The following is an 18,283-nucleotide window of genomic DNA, read 5'->3' on the forward strand; positions in this document are numbered from 1 at the left end:
AACCTAAGGCAGATTCCACCATAGTCAAGTACTCTAGATGCATGAGACTTTCTCCTCTAGCCCAGGAGGGGAGAGCAGAGACCTCCCTAGAGCTGGTGTACATCGGTAAATCGGCACTCCCCCTCCCAGCTCTGAAACAAGCTGAAATACAACTAGGTACAGACAAGGCAGACTGTGCCTGGTTTTGACAAAGGCTAAGGCGAAGGGTCCATGAGCAGGCTCTGATCTAACAGAGATGAGGGTAGGCTGTGCAATACCTCGGCGTGTTGGCAGGGAGGCGGTGAGCAGGGAGTGGAAGGTCTGGCCCCCAGTAGCTCCTCTCTCATGCTGAACTTCTACAAGATGAGCCATGTAATCTGAAAAAAGAACAAGACATGACCACGGCCTCCCTTCTCCTGGTCAGAACAGAAGAGGTAGCCAGCCGTGCAGCTCCTACTTGGTAAGCAAGCGGAGAAACACCAACATAAACAAACCCCAATTATTTCCTTAAAGACAGCAGCTGCCACTCAAATGATTCCCAAACTCTCCAGCCAGAAACCCCTTCCCCACCTTGGGGAAACATGCCTAAGGCCTCCCAAAATGCGGCTCCATCAAAAGAACCAAGTGAGCCTGACAGAGGAATCACCAAGCTAGTTTGGGTCCTCAAAAGAAAGCTACAAAATACTTCACACTAACAAAGCAGGTTGAAAACAAACAGCAGCTCTAGAAGATGTGTTCCCAAACAGCCTGACCCCTGGCTCTTACTCTTGTCCATGATGTTCTGCTCCAGTGTCTGGGGGTCGTGGGATACTGCCTGATCCAGGTACTGAAGGAGTTTGCTCATGCTGGAGACTGGGATACCAAAGGACTGAACAAAGAGAAGCAGTTGCTGGGGTTCCAGGTCCTGCAGTGCTGAGAATATACAAGAGGCCTGTCAGAAACCTGCATCCCTCATTCAAAGGACATGTCCCTTAGCTGATTCTTTTGCGCTGGGATGCATCAGCAGTGACATATTTCCTAACAGAGCTGTAGCAGGCCTTGAGCCAAACTGACAGCTGCTTGCCATCTTTCCTTTGTTCTGCACATATTTCTCTTCTTATTATATCTTCTAGTTAATTCACTCACTGGTTAATTTGATCTTCCATTTAATTTGATAAAGAACCAGATCATTTGTATTAAAAATAACTTCCACCCAATCCGCTGATGACTGCAGGCAGGAATTATTGAATAATTCAATCACTGGTTATGGAGAACTATCATTTCATTAGCAAGGAAGGGACAAAAGCTCCAAATGCAAAGAATAACGAGAGCAGTGAAGAGCCACGTGATAAGAAAAATGACCATAACCAGAAGCTGGGTCAAAGTCAGACGCTGTCAGGGTTATGCAAGCTGGAACATATACAACACTGGAGAACATATAGGTGAGCTAATTAATTCAAACCACGACATAGAAACGGACTTGGTATACCTCAGTGGGGGTCAACCTTTTTTTCCACAGGCATGCCATAAATTAACCCCACACCCTCCCCAAGTGCTACTCTGATCCCTTTCCCTTACCCAATCTGTTATTCTGTCTTCTGCTCCCTACCCAAGATGCCCTCTGCTTTCTGCTTCCTGCCCTGTGCTCCTTGCCTGATCTACTACGCTGCTTTCTGATCCTTGCCTTATTTGCCACCATGTTGCTTGCTCCCCGATCTGCTGCATCACATACAGCGGTTGCCTGTGTCACCTGTGGTATCAGCCACAGATTGGCCACCCCAGTATAGATAAAAGGAAGGCCTTGCATAGAGTTTCTGCAGTCCCTCACTTCCTTTAAATAAATGGAAAGGCGCAGTCTTTGGCCAGGTAGTACAGACTTCAAGACTTCAACAACCAAAGTGTTTCCTTACCAGAGCTGGAGTAAGGGTCAGCTAGGCATGAACAGAGCTGCACTCTTCTCAGTGGGGCCTAAAGGAAGAAGGCTCGTCTCCCTTCGAGTCCCAGTTCTCTGCTAAATGCTACTGTTTATTCACTTCCCACCAGTATTAGCTTTCTGGGATGTGAGGACCTACCTCCCTCTTTCCACCCCCCAGCCTTAAATGCTGTTTGCTGACCCCCACATACAAAATACATGTTTTTAGCAGAGAAAGAAATTGTACGTGGGCAACACAAACCAGCACTAAAGGGTAGGTGGAGAGGCCCCGTTTGCCTCCCCTCATGAGCTGGCCCAACTCCTTAAGTCTCTGTGTGATGGACAACCTTTGGCAATCGGGCCAGTGCAGCAGGGCCTTGTGCCTGGAGGCTGAGTGACTGTCCACTGCAAAGGAAAAAATGAGAAGTAGCTAACAGATAGTCCCCTCTAAACTCAAGTTCCCTCTGGGGCCAACAGTGACCTGCATCCCCATCAGACAGATCTAGATCATACACGGGCTCAAGAAGGGCTAAGACGCACTAGAGCTCCCAGTCACTAGGCCTGGCTGATACAACCTTCCCATTTCCTCAGCTTCAGGGATTCCCACAGGAGGTTCCTTGGGCTCGGCTCACCTGCATCCACTAGGCGAGGAACCTCAGAGCGGATCATGCGCAGCTTGAGCCAGTCAGGAAGCAGCAGAGCCTCCTCTGAGGTGTCCACAAGAAAGGCTGTGGGGAGTGGCTTCTTTTCCGGGAACCAGATATCCAGCAAGGTGTAAAAGTCACTGTCCCCTACTTAAAGGAAGGCACAGAAGTTACTCTACATGGGTACTGAGTGCATATTATATTCCCTGCCCTTCTCAGCAGACATCAGGCCATTTCTTTGCATGACCCTTCTACTCTAGTGAGGAAACAAACTAAACACCAAGAAGAAAGAAGGGTCACCTGATCAAGGAGAGAGCTCCTAATTAGCACCATGCAGGATTTGGTGCTACTAGTTCAAACATACCTACTGAACTACAAGGTGGATTTACAATATTCCAATGGACCCCAAAAGCCCATGAACTGTTTTGTCTGTTGCTTGTTATCCACAATATATATACACACACATTTTAAATCAACCAGACAGAGAAGTAACATGGAGCTCCCTAGGCAATTTTAGAAGGCACACAACATGCTCAAGTAAAAAGGGTCTATGTGAGCACCACCCCCCGCTACATTCTCCCCCTTCCAATTACTTTTAATTGCTGCATCTAGTCAGGAGTTAGGAACAGGAACCCTTGCTGGGGAAGGAGGGGGCTTGTCAGCCAGGTGTCTCACTGCTGGTGCTCACATTTTAAATAGCCAGCAATGGAAGAAGGGTTGAACATGCAGGCATGTGACCAAAGATGAGGGCCCTTGGGAAGAGCTTTCAAAAGGCATAAAGGCACATGGGAGTTGGAAAGAGAAACAGAAGGCATCTGTTTGTCTTTGAAAGTTGCCTCCACTATGCAGAGTTTGTGGGGTGATGAAGGGCACCAAGGCAAACGTAGGAAGGGATAATGCACAGGTTGTTATGTCTGACAGAGCAGAGGGGAAACCACTTAATACCACAAAGGGGGGGTGGGGAAGAGGCATGGTTGGCTCCCAAGTCCATGTTCCCTGGGTCACACAGAGAAGTAGCCAAGACTAGGTAGTAACAGCAGGAAGAGTGCAAGTGCCCTCCTCCCACAGACCATGCATTGATATGTGGAGAAGCCACAAAGAGGTATGGTGAGACCTGATGCAGATAGTCAGAAGCCGGAACACTGCTTGGTCTGAGACCCTAACCAGGATCCCCCAGGAGACTACAGGCAGAAAGATAGCTCCTTGACTACAGATGTGGGGCAGGGGAGACTGCACCCCCAGATCCATGCCCCAGACCAGCAACTCCCACGAATCATTCAAGCACCACATCACCAACCTTGAGGAGGTCCCAGGGTCAGCAGGATGACCATGGCATGGACCACAAGGATGTGCATCGTGGCAGTTTCCCCACTGGTCCAGCGCAGGAACACCTGATCCTGGGACTCAGACTGCCGGAAAAGAAAGATCAGGAAGGGAAGTGGAGAAATGAGACATGTTGCCAGCTGGAAGAAAAGGAGGGATCCAGGGAAGCAGGGAGGAGGACCTACCCAGCTGTACACTTCCTCGCCTTCCTTGCTCTGGCGCATGCGTCTAATGTAGTGAGAGAAGACACAGAGCAGAGCAACCAGCACTGCGTCCGACTCGGCACAGTAGGAGAGCTTAGAGAAGAGGTGGGACATGATGGTAGACCGCTCCACGATGAGCCTGGCCACATCCTGCAGAGACAGGACACCCATAAAAGCCTTTCCATGGCGCCTGCCCCATGCAGTCATCTCCTCCCTCGGGCTTCAGTTGCTGGAAAAAATCTTAATCCAACTGACCCTGCCCCAGATTAACCCTCAAGTCCCATTTTACACACGAGGGCACAGGGTTATGCACACAACCGTACTCAGAGGAAATGTTCACCACAGTACAAGACATGGCCCAAATTTCTTTTCTTCCTTATAAGGCTCCAACACATCCCCATTCCCATGCTCTACAATGGCAAAGGGAAGATCTATCAGGCTTAAGGTTTGTCATGAGGTTGGCAGACTTGGATTTCACAGTATTCACTCTTTCAACAACAGACGTGGCACTGGACCCAGAGAGAGGGGACAATTAATCCACCCTGCACAGCTTCCCAGGAGGTTGTTAGACACCGAGAGGCAGTTCAGGGGATTCTCTAGGGGACCCATATCCCAAATGAACAAAAGCACAAGGGAAAAGAAGAGAAAATGGCAGCAAAGCAGCCTGGAAAAATCTATAGGCAGGGTAACTACCACAAATAGCCAGGTACCAGAGAGGCCAACAATGACTCAAAACAGAAAAACAATTCAGGTGTCCTGTTCTGGTTACTACAGAAAGCGTAGTGTCTCGAGATGTTTGTTATCCTAGCACGATCCTAACTGCCAGGCATTTACCATGACATACCCAGGGCTGGCCACCTCAGCAGCTGCATTATACCCATACTCTCACATTTGCCACCTACATCCCAGATCTGACATGCGCATGCCATCTAACTTCTGTGACAAATGCAAATCAAAAAGGCCTCTGTATATCCCCACCACAAGGTGGGTAGCTTGTATAGCTCATTAGCAGCAAGGAATTATAGAGCAGAAAGCTGCTGGGATCAAGGTGCTACCCTCTGAGGCCCCCTGCCAGGCTCTCACCAGAGCAAGGTCATTGTGCTGTCCCTGCTCCTCCACTGGTGCATGCTGGGAAAGGTATACCAAATAAGCACTGATGGTCTGAGGGTCAGTCTCCATGTGGATAGCCTGGAATGACAAGGAGGAGCACTATTAAGTTACACCTGCTTGCACTTGTTCTGGCTCAGTTTAGCTCCAAGAGGACAGAAGACTCTAGACCCTCTGAGCAGGCCACTCTTCTCCACAAGTACACCCACTCTGGCTGCTCCTACTTGTACTTACTTGTTGCAAGGCAAGAGCTGTAGTCACCCTAACACTGTCAAACAACGGCAGGCGTGGTAAATCCCTAAGCAGCCATTGATACCCCTGCAGGAGTTCAGAGTCACCAGAGTCTTCTTCCATAGGATGATCTTTCTCCTCTCCATCGCGCAGTCCCCCTTCTGACAGCACCAAGGACAGGCCCTGCAGGCAGACACCCAACAGATAAAGCCCATATACATAAAGACACAGCCAGAAAATGGTTCCAAAACTGAACTATAAACTAAGACACACCCCCCCCCGAATGGAAAGAGTCCCCAATGCCATCCCACTGCAATAATCAGAAATCAGCTATTTACATCTAAGTGGCAACCAAAGAAACCATACACTTCACACATGGGATAGCTAAGTCCTGTATCCATAATCAGAAAGGTATGCTTGGAGCAGAGAGGTTAGCTCTTTTTGGTACAGCCAATATGAAAGCTCCAGGAAACAGAAGGGAAGAGTTTGAAGACAAACATGGGGGTAGAGAAAGCCATTGGATCTTAGCTCAAAAGGCACTGTAGATACAGATGGGAGCCCTATTAAAAAGATCTACCAAGCCCCAGAGTGGCCAGAAGCCCACTGGCAGGGCTCTGCCCACTGCTTCTGGAAAACCTAAACCAGCTGCACCCTGTTCTTCTCACCTTCATGGCCAGAACACGTGAGGCCACTTGGGATGAACTGAGGCGCCGAAGAAAGTAGTCAAGCACTTCACATGTTGTCTGCTCATCAGCTTTGGGGCCCAAGAGCAAGTCCTGCAGACGCCCCAACAGCTGCCTTTGCTTCTGCTGCCTCTGTGGAGAGACACATTCCCATCCAGTAAGAGCAAGTTGGAACCAGGCCCTTTACAAACACCTGACCTGGAACTGAGCAGGGGCCCCTCACCTGGCGCTTCTTGGCACGTTGCTCTTTGCTCTCTCCCTCCTCCTCTTCCTCACCAGAGGCAGACTCATCAGCAGCATCATGCAACAGGAACTCGCAAAGGCACTGCACCGGAAGGACATCCAGGGAGCCCTCGCTGGACTGCACCAGGTCTGCCAGCCATGGCATGGACTGGGAGGAGGCCTTGGGATGAGGACAGTGACAACAATAAGCTGGTGGAACCAGGATCCCACATGCTTCACACGCCCAATTGGCAAGAGGCTGCCACAGATTGCAGCAAGATGTGACCAAGAGAAACGAACCATTTTCAGGCCCCTCTAGCTGCTCCCATGCTTCCTCCCAGCCACACAGCGACTCTCCCAGGACCTCAGGAAACCCACCTGCCTCTGGATGATGTTGAGTAGAAAGTCCGGGTGGCGGCTGCGACAGAGGAGGTGCCCTAAGCGCAGGGACTGATTGAGACTTTTCACCTGCTCCAGGACATGTGGTGGAGGTCTGCGTGGGGGGCCCCTGCCAGAGACACAAGCAGGACAAGCACATGGCTGATTGCCCCTTCACTAAGATGCAGAGTTTGCAAAAAGATGTGCACATGCTGGGGAAAAGGGAAAGGCAGGGGTACTCTATGTGGAAGGGCCCTGGTTCTTTTGCCCTACAGCTCCTCACTCACTCTGGCCAATACTGTCCCGTTTCTCCCCCGACTCTTTCCCAAAAGCTCATACACTGGGCTTTTTCCTCAGCCCCATGAGAACTTCAGCTTTGTTCCTCCCTGTGAGTCCTGATGCTAGGGCAGGACCAATTGCAGTGTGAAGGCTACTTACTGTGGGTCCAGACTGGTCAGCTGAGACAGCAAGAGGCTGCTGCTCTCTGTAATAGTTTGCTTTGTGGACGCAGCAGCCAAGTGACCCTCAAATGCCAGAATTTCCTGCTTCTCCCGCTGAGAGATTTGAAGCTCGCGATTAATCATCTCTGTGCGGGTCTCTTCATCCGTTAGGGTGCAGGGAGGGTAGGAGTAATTACTGGAAGAAGAATCAGAGTTACTTGCTCAGCCCAGAACCTCAAGGAAGGTCAAAGAGTCAAAATGCTGCAATGTTTCTATTTCCCACAGCCAGTGAAAATGCCAGTAGGTCTTCCAAACGAGCAGGGGTATGATGGCTTGCCAAGAAAGCACTTCCCACTGCCACCCCGGCCTGTGCAAAGCCTGGCTCCGCTGCTTGTAGAGGTCCCTCTCTCTCTAGGCTCAACCACAGCTGCCATCCCACAGAATTCACTTTGGCAAGCTTTGTCCCACAATCCCATCTTCCCTCCCAAGTGGGAGAGAAGGAAAGGAACTGGTCCACTGTAGCTTTGGTTCAAAAAACTGCGTCTAACAGTGAAAATAAACTGAAAGACATAACTAACTTGGTCATAACCATCTCCATGAGCATCTTCAGCGAGGGGTACTCCTCCCAGGCAGCAAAACCTGCAACACAAGAGGAAACAACAGTCAGGGGACTGGAGCCCCGCTGTCTACTCCCACCGCAACACATTCCACCAACATTCTAGACAGCTGCTAGCATGGTTTCTAGCTTGTGCTTCCCCTCTAGACAAGTCCACCCCTTCCCATCCACTTCTTATAACCCAAGGACAATAAGAAGTCCTTTTTTAAATACATAGGGGGTAAAAAGAAGGTCCTGGGTAATGTGGGGCCCTTGCAGGACGTGTTGGAAAATTTGGTCATCACACCAGACGGCAAAGCTAACATGTTTAATGATTTCTTTGCCTCCGTCTTCCTAAGTAGGGACCAGAACAGCCACCTCCCTGCTGGGCCCCCCTCGGGCCCCGGGGGAGGCACACCTGGGCCACAGGTTAGCGAGGATTTAGTTAGGGAGCTTCTGGAGGGGTTGGACGTATTCAAGTCAGCCGGTCCGGATGATCTCCACCCTAGAGTTCTAAAGGAACTGGCTGAGGTCATTGCAAGTCCCCTGGCACGGCTTTACGAGCACTCATGGTGCTCTGGTGGGGTATCGGAAGACTGGAAGAGGGCCAACGTAGTTCCCATCTTCAAAAAAGGTAGGAAGGAGGACCCGAGAAACTATAGGCCAGTTAGTCTTACCTCGATCCTAGGCAAGCTGTTCGAGAAAATTATTCTGGCACACATCCAGGAGGGGCCAGCAGGGGACTGCATGCTTAGGGGCAACCAGCACGGGCTCATCAGTGGCAGGTCCTGTCAGACCAACCTGGTGGCCTTTTACGATCAGATCACCAGATCATTAGATGCCGGGGTAGCAGTGGACATAGTCTTCCTGGACTTCCGGAAGGCTTTTGACACTGTCTCTCACCCCGTTCTCATTAAGAAACTGGGGGGCTGTGGTGTAGACACCCACACAGTCAAATGGGTAGCCAACTGGCTGGAGGGTTGCACCCAGAGGGTGGTAGTGGATGGGTCCTTCGCAACCTGGAAGGATGTGGGCAGTGGGGTCCCCCAGGACTCTGTCCTCAGGCCCACGCCGTTCAACATCTTCATCAGTGATTTGGACGAGGGGGTAAAAAGCACCCTGTTCAAATTTGCTGATGACACTAAGATGTGGGGGGACGTGGGCACACTAGAAGGATGCACAGGCTACAATCAGACCTAGACAGGTTACAAGGGTGAGCAGATGAGAATAGGATGGGTTTCAACACAGACAAGTGCAAGGTGATGCACCTCGGGAGGAAAAACCAGCACCATACCTACAGGTTAGGGAACTCCCCTCTTGTCAGCACGGAGGCAGAAAAGGACCTTGGGGTCATCACTAACTCCAAGATGAACATGGGCCGGCAATGTGGGGAGGCAGCTAGGAAGGCCAACTGCACCTTGTCATGCATCCACAGATGCATCTCGAGCAGGTCCAAAGAGGTGATCCTCCCCCTCTATGCGGCACTGGTCAGGCCGCAGTTGGAGTACTGCATCCAGTTCTGGGCACCGCACTTCAAGAGGGATGTTGACAGCATGGAGAGGGTCCAGAGGAGGGCCACTCCTGTATGATTAGGGGACAGCAGGGCAGGCCCTACGAGGAGAGGCGACGGGACCTGAACCTGTTCAGCCTCCAAAAGAGAAGGCTGAGGGGGGATCTTGTGGCCTGTTATAAACTAGTCGGGGGGGATCAGCAGGCACTGGGGGAGTCACTGTTCCCCCGAGGACTGCCAGGAGTGACCAGGAATAATGGTCACAAGCTGGCAGAGGGTAGGTTTAGGTTAGATATCAGGAGGCACTACTTCACGGTCAGGGCGGCTAGGGTCTGGAACCAACTTCCAAGAGAAGTGATGCAGGCTCCTACCCTGGGGGTTTTTAAGAGGAGGTTAGAGAACACCTTGCTGGGGTCGTTTGACTCCAGTATTCTTTCCTGCCATGGCAGGTGGTCGGACTAGATGATCTGTTCAGGTCCCTTCCGACCCTAGAAACTATGAAACTATGAAATGCACAACCACTGAGTAAACAGAGTAAACTTCAGCCTTCCCCACATGCACCCTCAGCATGGACAGCAAGACTAGCACAAAGCACCCTGTAACAGACTCTTGCAGCCTGATGGCATTCCAACTCACCAATGTTTTCAGGGTTGAATGCAGCCACGACGAGGAGAAGAGGCCACGCCTTCCAGTAGAGAGTAGAGATAGCTAGATTTGGAGGCTGATACCTGGAAAAAGCCATTTCCAGAAGGTTTATTGTTTGCATGCAGAACTACTGCTCAGCCTTGGGCCATTTATATGTGGTATCATTGCCTTGCAGACACACCAGTTCAGTGCTCTTCTCAGGTGAGCGCAGACAGAGAACTGGAAGAGGCAGCCTCAAATACCAACTGCAGACAGGACCCAGAGCTTCTCCACTGTTATTGATCCTCCCTGTGCTCTGAAGGACTTCCCAACAGAATGAGACCTTGAGGAAGGTACCATTACTCTTGTCTGTATTGTAACACTGCAAAAACAAGTGTCTTACATCTGGGGGCCCATCTTGCCAGCAACAGCATGAAAAGGGGCTAAAATATCATATACAGGCTTATACACATGACCCTACCCTGCTGGCAGCTGGATGTTCTCTGGATGGTGGTAAGTGCACAAGTTCAGGACTGCATCAATCAGCTGGATTCTCTCCACTCTCAGGACCTCTACATCTAAATAGAAAAGGGTAGAGAAGTGTAAATGGGGGACCTGGACTGAAAGTCATTTAAAGCTACAAGGTAATAGATCTTAAGGTAGAGACTAACAAAGTCTCGGATCACAGGTTTTTATGGCATCACACGATTTTAGGAACAAAAACATCACAGTGAGGTGGAGGGAGAAGTCAATAGCAGCTCTATAATTAAGGCTATATTGACTTTTACAGCTAAAGCTTGGTTTAAATTCTTGTTTAGGGAAAAGTATTGTTTTATGCAACACCAGTTATTTGCTTTCAGTGAACAGATTTAATTACCTAGAAAATTAGTTATGTCTGTTCTGCCCCTGGAGTTCAGAAAAAGTTCAAATGCATTTTAGATTTGATGCCTAACTTTCCACACGTTCCTTTGACTTATAACAGACTGTTTCAATACTTGAAACAAGCATTTACAGCAGCTGTCGCTCTACATTTGGGCATGGCCTCACTGGAATGTTTAGTATTATTGCTCAGCTTTTCCCACGTACATTGGGAGGATTTGGATTAGACTTTTCTTGACAATGCTCCTATCTGTGACCCAACCAGCCCAAATAATACAAAGGCATTCTCCTGAGGAAAGCAGTTATCAGGTTTGACACAGATGACAAAATCTGTAAGTCATTCTGGAGGTCAAAATTAAGTCTGTTATTGAGACACGAATAAGGAGTGGGGAGATAAACAAGTACACCATCGTACAAGGTGTAGATGAATGCAACTGAACTATTCACATACACCCCAATCCTACCGTCCGCCTGAACAGCTGCAGCCCGTTTCACCAGGTGGTCAGCAAGCTCCATAGCATCAGCAGGGCCAAGGGGGAGGTCCCGTGACAAACCAATCACCAGGATTCGCATGAGCGTATCTTCCAGGATGGGAACCTCAGAGCAGAGGCGAAGAAAGAAACTGAGGAGAGAGAAGGAAGTCAGTGGGTACTGCTGCCAGACAGAGACCTCACCTGATAGTGCTGCTCAGACAGGAAACCAGCATGACCAATGAGAATCTGCCACAGCTCTGCTCAAAGGCCAGGGAGTTGCTCGACTCCCCCCACATTTTAATCTCACCCTGAAACAAACTGCCTTTAGCATTCAGTTTGGTTGGACCACCTGCAGCTGCACTCTGCTGCCTGGGGCAGATTTCAGCTACCCAGAGCAGGATGCATCACCACTCTCCCTGTACGTGTAGCAGCACTGAGAGCTGCCTGGCTCAGGGGATGCGTGAAGGAGGAAGAGAGCAAGCCAGAGGTTGGAGAATCCCTAGCCTAAGGGCGCTGCAATGCGCTGTGAAAATCAAATCAGAGCAGATGTCTCCAAGACGCATACAAAAGCCTAAGCACCCAAAGCATCCAGTCTTTCCCCCACTCCCTGCTGCCAAAGCTCTGCCAAGGGCACCCCAGCTGGGCACACACTTACTTGCGGTCACTCTCAGGGGGCCAGTTGTCCCATTTATAGTATGTCTCTGGTTGCTCTGTGAACAGCACCTTGTGGAGGCTGCAGAAAGGTATTAACAAAGAGGACAGTAACTGTTCCTGCAGCCCATTGCACATACCCACTTTGGGAACTTAGAGAAGCTACCTCAGAACATGTGTTACATGGCCAGCAGCAGGACACCGCACAGCTGGGGTTGCTGGTGGGCATCTGACCTACTGCTCTGGTGAGGGCTGTTCCACTACAGCTACCTAGGGGCAGTTGGTACCAATAGCAGTGGCGACTGTGGTGTGAACTATGCGTCTGTGATACCTCCATGGGAACCATTGACAGCCATCAGACAGAATCAGGTTTCAGCTACTACCGGCTCCAGCTCAAACCGAGCTTGAACCCTCTGATCTGTTACCAATACTGTGAACTATCTAATCCCTCTTCAAAGGGTGCACTCTGAGACAAGAGCATACTATCTGGTCACTGCCACATACACGGCTTTCCAGCTGAAGAACCAGGCATCAGATCAAAAGCCCCACAATGTCCAGAAGACTTTCTCTGAAAGCATTACTGGATTATTACTACTGTGGACGTTCTCCAGTTGGCTCTGAGAGCTGGCTGAACAGAGAAGACAGTTGGAAAAGGTTTGTACTGATATTTGCTGTTGGCAAAGGGGCTGTGTCTGAGGCCCTCTCTCGGGGTGATGACAGTGCTTCTGCTGCTTAAGTGATATGGGGGAAGAACTGATCCCCCCCCCAGCGTATACACCATGGAACATGTGCTATAAGCTCAGCAATGATGCAGGACAAGAATGAAAAGGGGAGCTTTACTAGGTAATGCCTCCGCCTCGCTGACCCTCCTACCAGTGCACGTAGTCCTTTGGTGCCAGTTTGCTGATAGACGGAACAACAGTGTGGAGCCACCAAACAGCATCTCGCTGGATTGCGGCGATCTGGTTCTGGAAGGAGCGCAGCACCTCCAGATCTGAAATAAACACCTGGTATGTTACAGCTCCGTTTTTTTCACAGCCCCTTGGAAGAATGGGAGTTCCAGGCTGGCTGTCAGGAACAGCCATTTTGCAAGCATGTGGTCCCAGTGGGTCAGCAGCTACACTGATGAGTCCTCCTGTGAGGCTACCCCACACACCCACCAGCATTTGCTGCCATGGGCAAGCAAGCCTGGTAGTCCCCTTCCCCTGTTACCAGCAGCACTGCTCTGAGTCATTCACCAGCTACTGGATTTACTGTCCCTCCAGTGCTCCCCAGCACACAACAGCAGGTTCATGTGGCTCTACCCTGCAGGATCTAGGAGTCTCTTTCTGTGCCCAGATGCCACATTATTTCCCCAGTGCCAGCCGGATGCATACTGCACATACCCCTTGTTGAGGGAAGGACCCCAGATTCCCAGGCTTACTCTTTTTCTCTCCTTTATCCCATGCAATCCCAGCCTCCTTCACTTGGGCCGTTATGCCGAGCATCATGGAGACAGCCAACAGGTCTGTTACATGGATGACAAATCGCTCCTAAGGGAAGAACAATGGGGTCAGCAGTATTTCAGCTGCATCCCAGAGGCAAAGACCCAACTGAAAAGAGCTGCTAGAGCTGCCTGGAAGATCAAGCTGGATGAGGCGGCAATGATGGCAAGTATCAATCAGGAGGCATCAAGACAGGACAGACAAAGAAGGGGAGAGGGATGAAGCGCCTGTCATTGAACTGTAAGCACCAGCAGACAAGCTAGGCAGCCAGGATGTGGCTTTTTGGGCGGAATCACAGGGGTACAGGCAAGAAGATGCATGAGCTATGGAATGAAGGTCAGGAGACCTGGCTGGGAGTCAAGCCACCAAAGGGAGAATGCCTCAGTGAGTCTCCTCTGGACACTACCAGGAGAATCAGCCGCTGTGTGAGAAAGAGACGAGGTGCGATACCTTGAATTCCATGTCGAGGTACTGAGGCTCCTTCCGCTCCTGCATGAGACCCAGGCAGAAGGCCTGGAAATTGATTTCATGCTTCGTTTGTTTGATGATCTCTCGCAGCAGCGCCCGTGAGGCCCGCAAGTAATCATCCTTGTTAGTCAGGAGATCCTGAAACACCATCGCCAGGTACTGGGGCACACAGAAGGGGACACAGGGAGAAACTCATTAGCACCCAGCATCAACTGTCAGCATCCATGGGCAAATGGACAAGACACGTTGAAGCCCTGCTGGCATCAGTGCCACCTGCTCAGCCCACAGTAATGCTAGAATGAATTTGCTGAAGGGCTCCAAGAGAAAAGCTGCTTTCCAAAACATTTCTCACCAACATGTTGGCTGCACTGATGGCAAAGCCAGACACCTGGAGTATGTGGGAGCAGGAAAGTACCAATGGACACCAGCTTCAGACACATCTGGGACTCAGATTTCCAAAAGAGGAATCTTACAGCCTCTCCTTGCAGTAAAGGTCTGGCTGAGTCCCTCTATCCCTTGGACAGAGAAAGACAGGGTCCAGGAGTCCAGCCAGGCAGCCGCCCCTACCTTTGGTGCTTGCTCCGAGCTGTGCTGCAGCACTGTGTACAGGATCTGCATATTGTTGGGGTTTCTTGCGTTGGAAAGTTCGTTGAAAATCACAAACTTGATCATGGTGCCTAGGTTGTCTCGGTGCGCATTCAACAGCTCCCTGCAGGGGGAAGGCTAGAGTTGTCAGAGCAACCCCAGGCTGGGGAATCCTCACTGCTGGGTACACGGGCCCTGTCTCACAGTTCACAGAAAACGCACAAGCAGAACGGAAAAGCACCAAGTATGTCTAGGACCTGCTGGCCGATCTCCAGATCACCAACCTCTACCAATACTTGTTACTTTACACGCCCCAAAATCAGCTTCCGCAAGGTCATATATCCCCCCTCCCAAACAGCTCTGTAAGCCCCTTGGCACCCTCCTGATTGCAAGATGCTGACATGCCCCTCGCTGCCTGCTTACCTAACACACAGCATATAGTGGTTGAGAAGAACTTTGGGCTTGAGGCGGATTTTGATCAGGTTGGAGATGACCTCCATGTCCTCAGAGCCATGAGTATTGCAGTTCATGCAGACCGACATGAGCAAGTCCTGGGCTGGTCTGGTCAGCTATGAGGGAACAGCAGGAATGGTCACCGGTCAGCCACTGTCACAGATGCCAGAGCTGGATGCTTGTGGCCCTGTAGGGCTGGACTCCCATTACACTCACCTTTGGGTTCTGCAGCCACATCTCCAGCCTCTGGACAGCCATGAGCCGCACCTCCTTGTATCCACAGGTTGCAGTTAGCAGGCGAAGAAGGTTCCTGGACACATTATCCATGGGCTGGCGCCGGTTGAGCTGGTCTCGCAGCATGTCCAAGACATACTCTTCCACACTCTCTGCCAGATCCTCATACCTGAGCCAAGACAGACCAGTCTTGCTGACTCCCACCCCCAACCCCACTGCCCTCTGCCAATGCACCTGTCATGCCTCAAAGTCTGCAGACAGGGGTTCTTGCTGTAGGCAGCATGGATATCTGGCCGTACAGGAGTCAGTCCAGGCCACACTGAAGTTACTGAGCAGTGCTGCTGGCAGACTAGGTCTGGCTGAAGGCAGAAAGCATCACTGCTGTGACAGGGAAGAAGCAAGCACTGTACCTGGGCATAAGCTGTCCCTCCTGCTCTGGGCTCATCTTCTCCTCTGCAATCAGTAGCTCACTCTGGCTGTCCTCCTCCTCTGGCATGGAGGGGTGGGGGCTACTCCCTGCAGATGGGCCAACACATGCTGTCACTACCTAGGCTGATACTGCTTCCACAGATCCAGTGCTGGGGATGCCCCACCCCACCCCAACCCACTGCCTTTGCCTTCCCCAAGACCCCTCTGACCAGCACCGAGGGACATTCCTCCAGGGCTCATCCATCACTTGGTTTCTTTTTCCACATTTCTCCAGTGCTTTACACTACCTGGAGGAACCACCAATCCCCTCCTTTGCCTGCCTTCTGCCAACCCCTCTGGCTCTGTCGTCTCTCAGGGAAAAGGTACACCAAATGGGACAGGCCAGCAGGACCCTAGCCTGGATAAGGCCTTGCCTAGATCCCCTTCAGCCTGTCCCTAGACTCTCAGGGTCCACCCCCTCCACCAAGTTTCTTCATTGTGCTGCCCAGGTGCCCCCTCACCAGCGCTGAGGTCACCTCCACTGCGCCCAACCTCCCCATGCAGCAGCATGCTCTTTGGGGGCATCTTAGTGTTGAATGCTGTCTGGATATTCTCCACGAAGGTCTTGCAGTGAGGGCTGTCCACCCAGATGCGCTCCCCCAATGAGTCCTCAATGTACACCTGCCAGAGAGTGAGATGCCCAGAACGTGAGTGCACCGAGATCTGTCTGAGGACTGGGCAGGGCCCAGCTGCAGCACAATCACAGTACTTTACAGCCCAGGACACATTCACCCTCACAGATGTGCCATGGGGCAGGAAAGGGTGGTCCCCACTGCACAAAGACAGACAACCTTTAGCAAGTCACTGAAAGGCTGTGGCAAAGCAGAACCTCAACTCGCTGGACTGGTGCCTGGCCAGCAGACTGACCGCAGAGTCACCACTCTCTGAAGGAAGCCACATCAAAAGGTTTAAGGCACCTGCAGCCCCCAACCCAGGGGACTGGATCCTTGGGCTCAAGCAATGCAAGCTCATGTTTGTAATCCCATTGCCAATGACAGCGATCCTGGAATATTTTACCCAAAGCCACACAACAGAAGGGAAGCGGGGAGTCTCGTGGGGGTGAAGACAAGTGAGAGTAAAAGGAGAGCAGGAGGCAGCAGCACTTCAGCTCTTAATGCTCTAGGGTGGAAAGTATTCCTCTGAGAAACAGACATCATGTCCCCCTACCTCTGAACTTAGCCAGAGGCCTCAATGCATGCCTGTCCCTTCTTCACAAGGCCGCCTCCCCATCTCCCTGCGGCAGTGTCCCACTCTCCCCTCCACCAGCTACAGGACACGCCAGGCACTGCACTGCCTGTGCCGGGAATAGCAAGGAAGTCCCACGCACGGGGCGACAGCCAGCAGGACAGCCCTCAGCCCACCAGACTCCCACGTGCCTTGACAAAGATCTCTGGCCAGTTCTCATCCTCCTCGTAAGCCGCCATGAGAAGGTTACAAGCCAAGACCGACACCAGGCTGTTCCCTTTCGCTTTGAAGTTGATGGAGGCATCTCTCCGGAGAAGGCTGCACAGCGCCTGAGAGACAGGATGTGTTACAGTTACACCCTCTGGGGAAACAAGATAACAGCTGGAAAAGAGGCTAGACGAGGAAGCCCATGCAGCTTGAGCCACAAAAGCACTTGAGCAAATCCCACTGCACACATGGGCTGGCAGTGCCAATCCCACGTCCATGCGAGGCCCCCCTCTCGGAGACTCGCAGCGCCGGTCACGCGGCCCATTCCTCACCTCGATGACACCCTCGGTGGCAAATATATTGGGCTTGATCTTGGCCAGGTACATGAGGCTCAGGTACAGGGTGGTGTCAGGTTTGGCCCTATTCATCTTCAGCTGCTTCACAGCCCCACACAGCACCCCCTCGATGCGGTCGTCGTTGCCCTCTGCCTCTGCCGCCTCGATCTCGTCCAGCAGCACTGTGGGGACAACTATGGCGGCAAACATGCAGGGTCAAGATGCGGCGAGGGGGACGCAAGCGCTTCCACCCACCCCCTCTCCGCGACACCCGGGTGAGAGGGACACCCCCCTAAACCCGCAGCTGCCCCCACTGCGCCCTTCTCCCGCCGCCTCCGGGGACGGGCACCTTCGATGGGGATGACGGACGGCTCCTTGATGGAGGGCGAGATGGCGCGCTTCTCGGCCACGGCGGCCTCGGCCAGGCGGCCCAGCGCGCTGAGGGGCGGCGCAGGCGGCAGCTTGGGCCGCTTGGCCAGACCGGGCAGTGCGGCGGCAGGCGGGTCCCGCTTGCGCTCGGGGGGCAGCGGCAGGGGCAGGGGGAGGCCGCCCCCGGCCGCCGGCTTCAGCAGCGCCGCCTTGGCCTCGCCGCCCGCGCCCTTGGCCCCCAGCGCGATGAAGTCGCCGGGCGGGGGGTGCCCCGAGGGCTTCGCCGCCGCGCTAGGCCGCCGCGCCCCCGCCGCCTTCGCCCGGTTCATGTCGGCGCCGGAAGCGGAGGCTGCACCCCGCCGGACGTGAAGTCCACCCTCTCGCCTTCACCCGGAAGCAAAACACAAGCGGAACTTCCGGGTCCCGCTTGCCACAGAGCCCCTTGCGACCGGGAAAGTCCATCTGGCCGGAGGAGAGACACGTGCACTCCCCCTGCAGCGACACCTGGTGGGCGGCGGTGGGAGCTGCAGGCTGTGCAGGAGGGAGGGCTCCTTGGCCCTGGCAGAGCCTGGAGGACAAGGGGGGCAGGTGTGTGTGTGTGATCCTGGGGCACTGGGATCCCCTCCGCCAGCCCCGCAGGCCAGGTCCATTGTGCCCCCCGC

The 18,283-nt window shown here is 52.4% G+C and overlaps 1 protein-coding gene across 3 annotated transcripts in view; it reads right to left on the reverse strand.

Annotated features, from left to right (window-relative positions):
- Positions 1–17,996, reverse strand: part of INTS1 (integrator complex subunit 1) — a 43,567-nt gene extending 25,571 nt beyond the window's left edge. For 2 of the 3 annotated variants that reach the window (XM_090023145.1, XM_090023148.1), the window contains exons 1-27: positions 17,602–17,996; positions 17,250–17,446; positions 16,902–17,039; positions 15,987–16,146; positions 15,468–15,573; positions 15,040–15,226; positions 14,794–14,939; positions 14,353–14,494; positions 13,768–13,944; positions 13,257–13,365; positions 12,707–12,827; positions 11,838–11,915; positions 11,174–11,331; positions 10,312–10,408; positions 9,843–9,934; positions 7,680–7,740; positions 7,100–7,297; positions 6,662–6,791; positions 6,285–6,464; positions 6,044–6,193; positions 5,382–5,561; positions 5,124–5,228; positions 4,023–4,190; positions 3,812–3,923; positions 2,503–2,664; positions 745–891; positions 258–356 (exon numbers count right to left, since the gene is read on the reverse strand). In XM_090023145.1, coding sequence (XP_089879271.1) covers positions 258–356; positions 745–891; positions 2,503–2,664; positions 3,812–3,923; positions 4,023–4,190; positions 5,124–5,228; positions 5,382–5,561; positions 6,044–6,193; positions 6,285–6,464; positions 6,662–6,791; positions 7,100–7,297; positions 7,680–7,740; positions 9,843–9,934; positions 10,312–10,408; positions 11,174–11,331; positions 11,838–11,915; positions 12,707–12,827; positions 13,257–13,365; positions 13,768–13,944; positions 14,353–14,494; positions 14,794–14,939; positions 15,040–15,226; positions 15,468–15,573; positions 15,987–16,146; positions 16,902–17,039; positions 17,250–17,446; positions 17,602–17,950 — 3,949 coding nt within the window. In that variant the 5' untranslated portion in view covers positions 17,951–17,996. The remainder of the gene's footprint in view (positions 1–257; positions 357–744; positions 892–2,502; positions 2,665–3,811; positions 3,924–4,022; positions 4,191–5,123; positions 5,229–5,381; positions 5,562–6,043; positions 6,194–6,284; positions 6,465–6,661; positions 6,792–7,099; positions 7,298–7,679; positions 7,741–9,842; positions 9,935–10,311; positions 10,409–11,173; positions 11,332–11,837; positions 11,916–12,706; positions 12,828–13,256; positions 13,366–13,767; positions 13,945–14,352; positions 14,495–14,793; positions 14,940–15,039; positions 15,227–15,467; positions 15,574–15,986; positions 16,147–16,901; positions 17,040–17,249; positions 17,447–17,601) is intronic. The other variant, XM_090023146.1, reaches the window with a different exon arrangement.
- Positions 17,997–18,283: the final 287 nt, after the last annotated feature.

Source organism: Crocodylus siamensis, chromosome 12, assembly GCF_052110815.1.
Source record: "Crocodylus siamensis isolate JL-2025a chromosome 12, ASM5211081v1, whole genome shotgun sequence".
NCBI lineage: Eukaryota > Metazoa > Chordata > Crocodylia > Crocodylidae > Crocodylus > Crocodylus siamensis.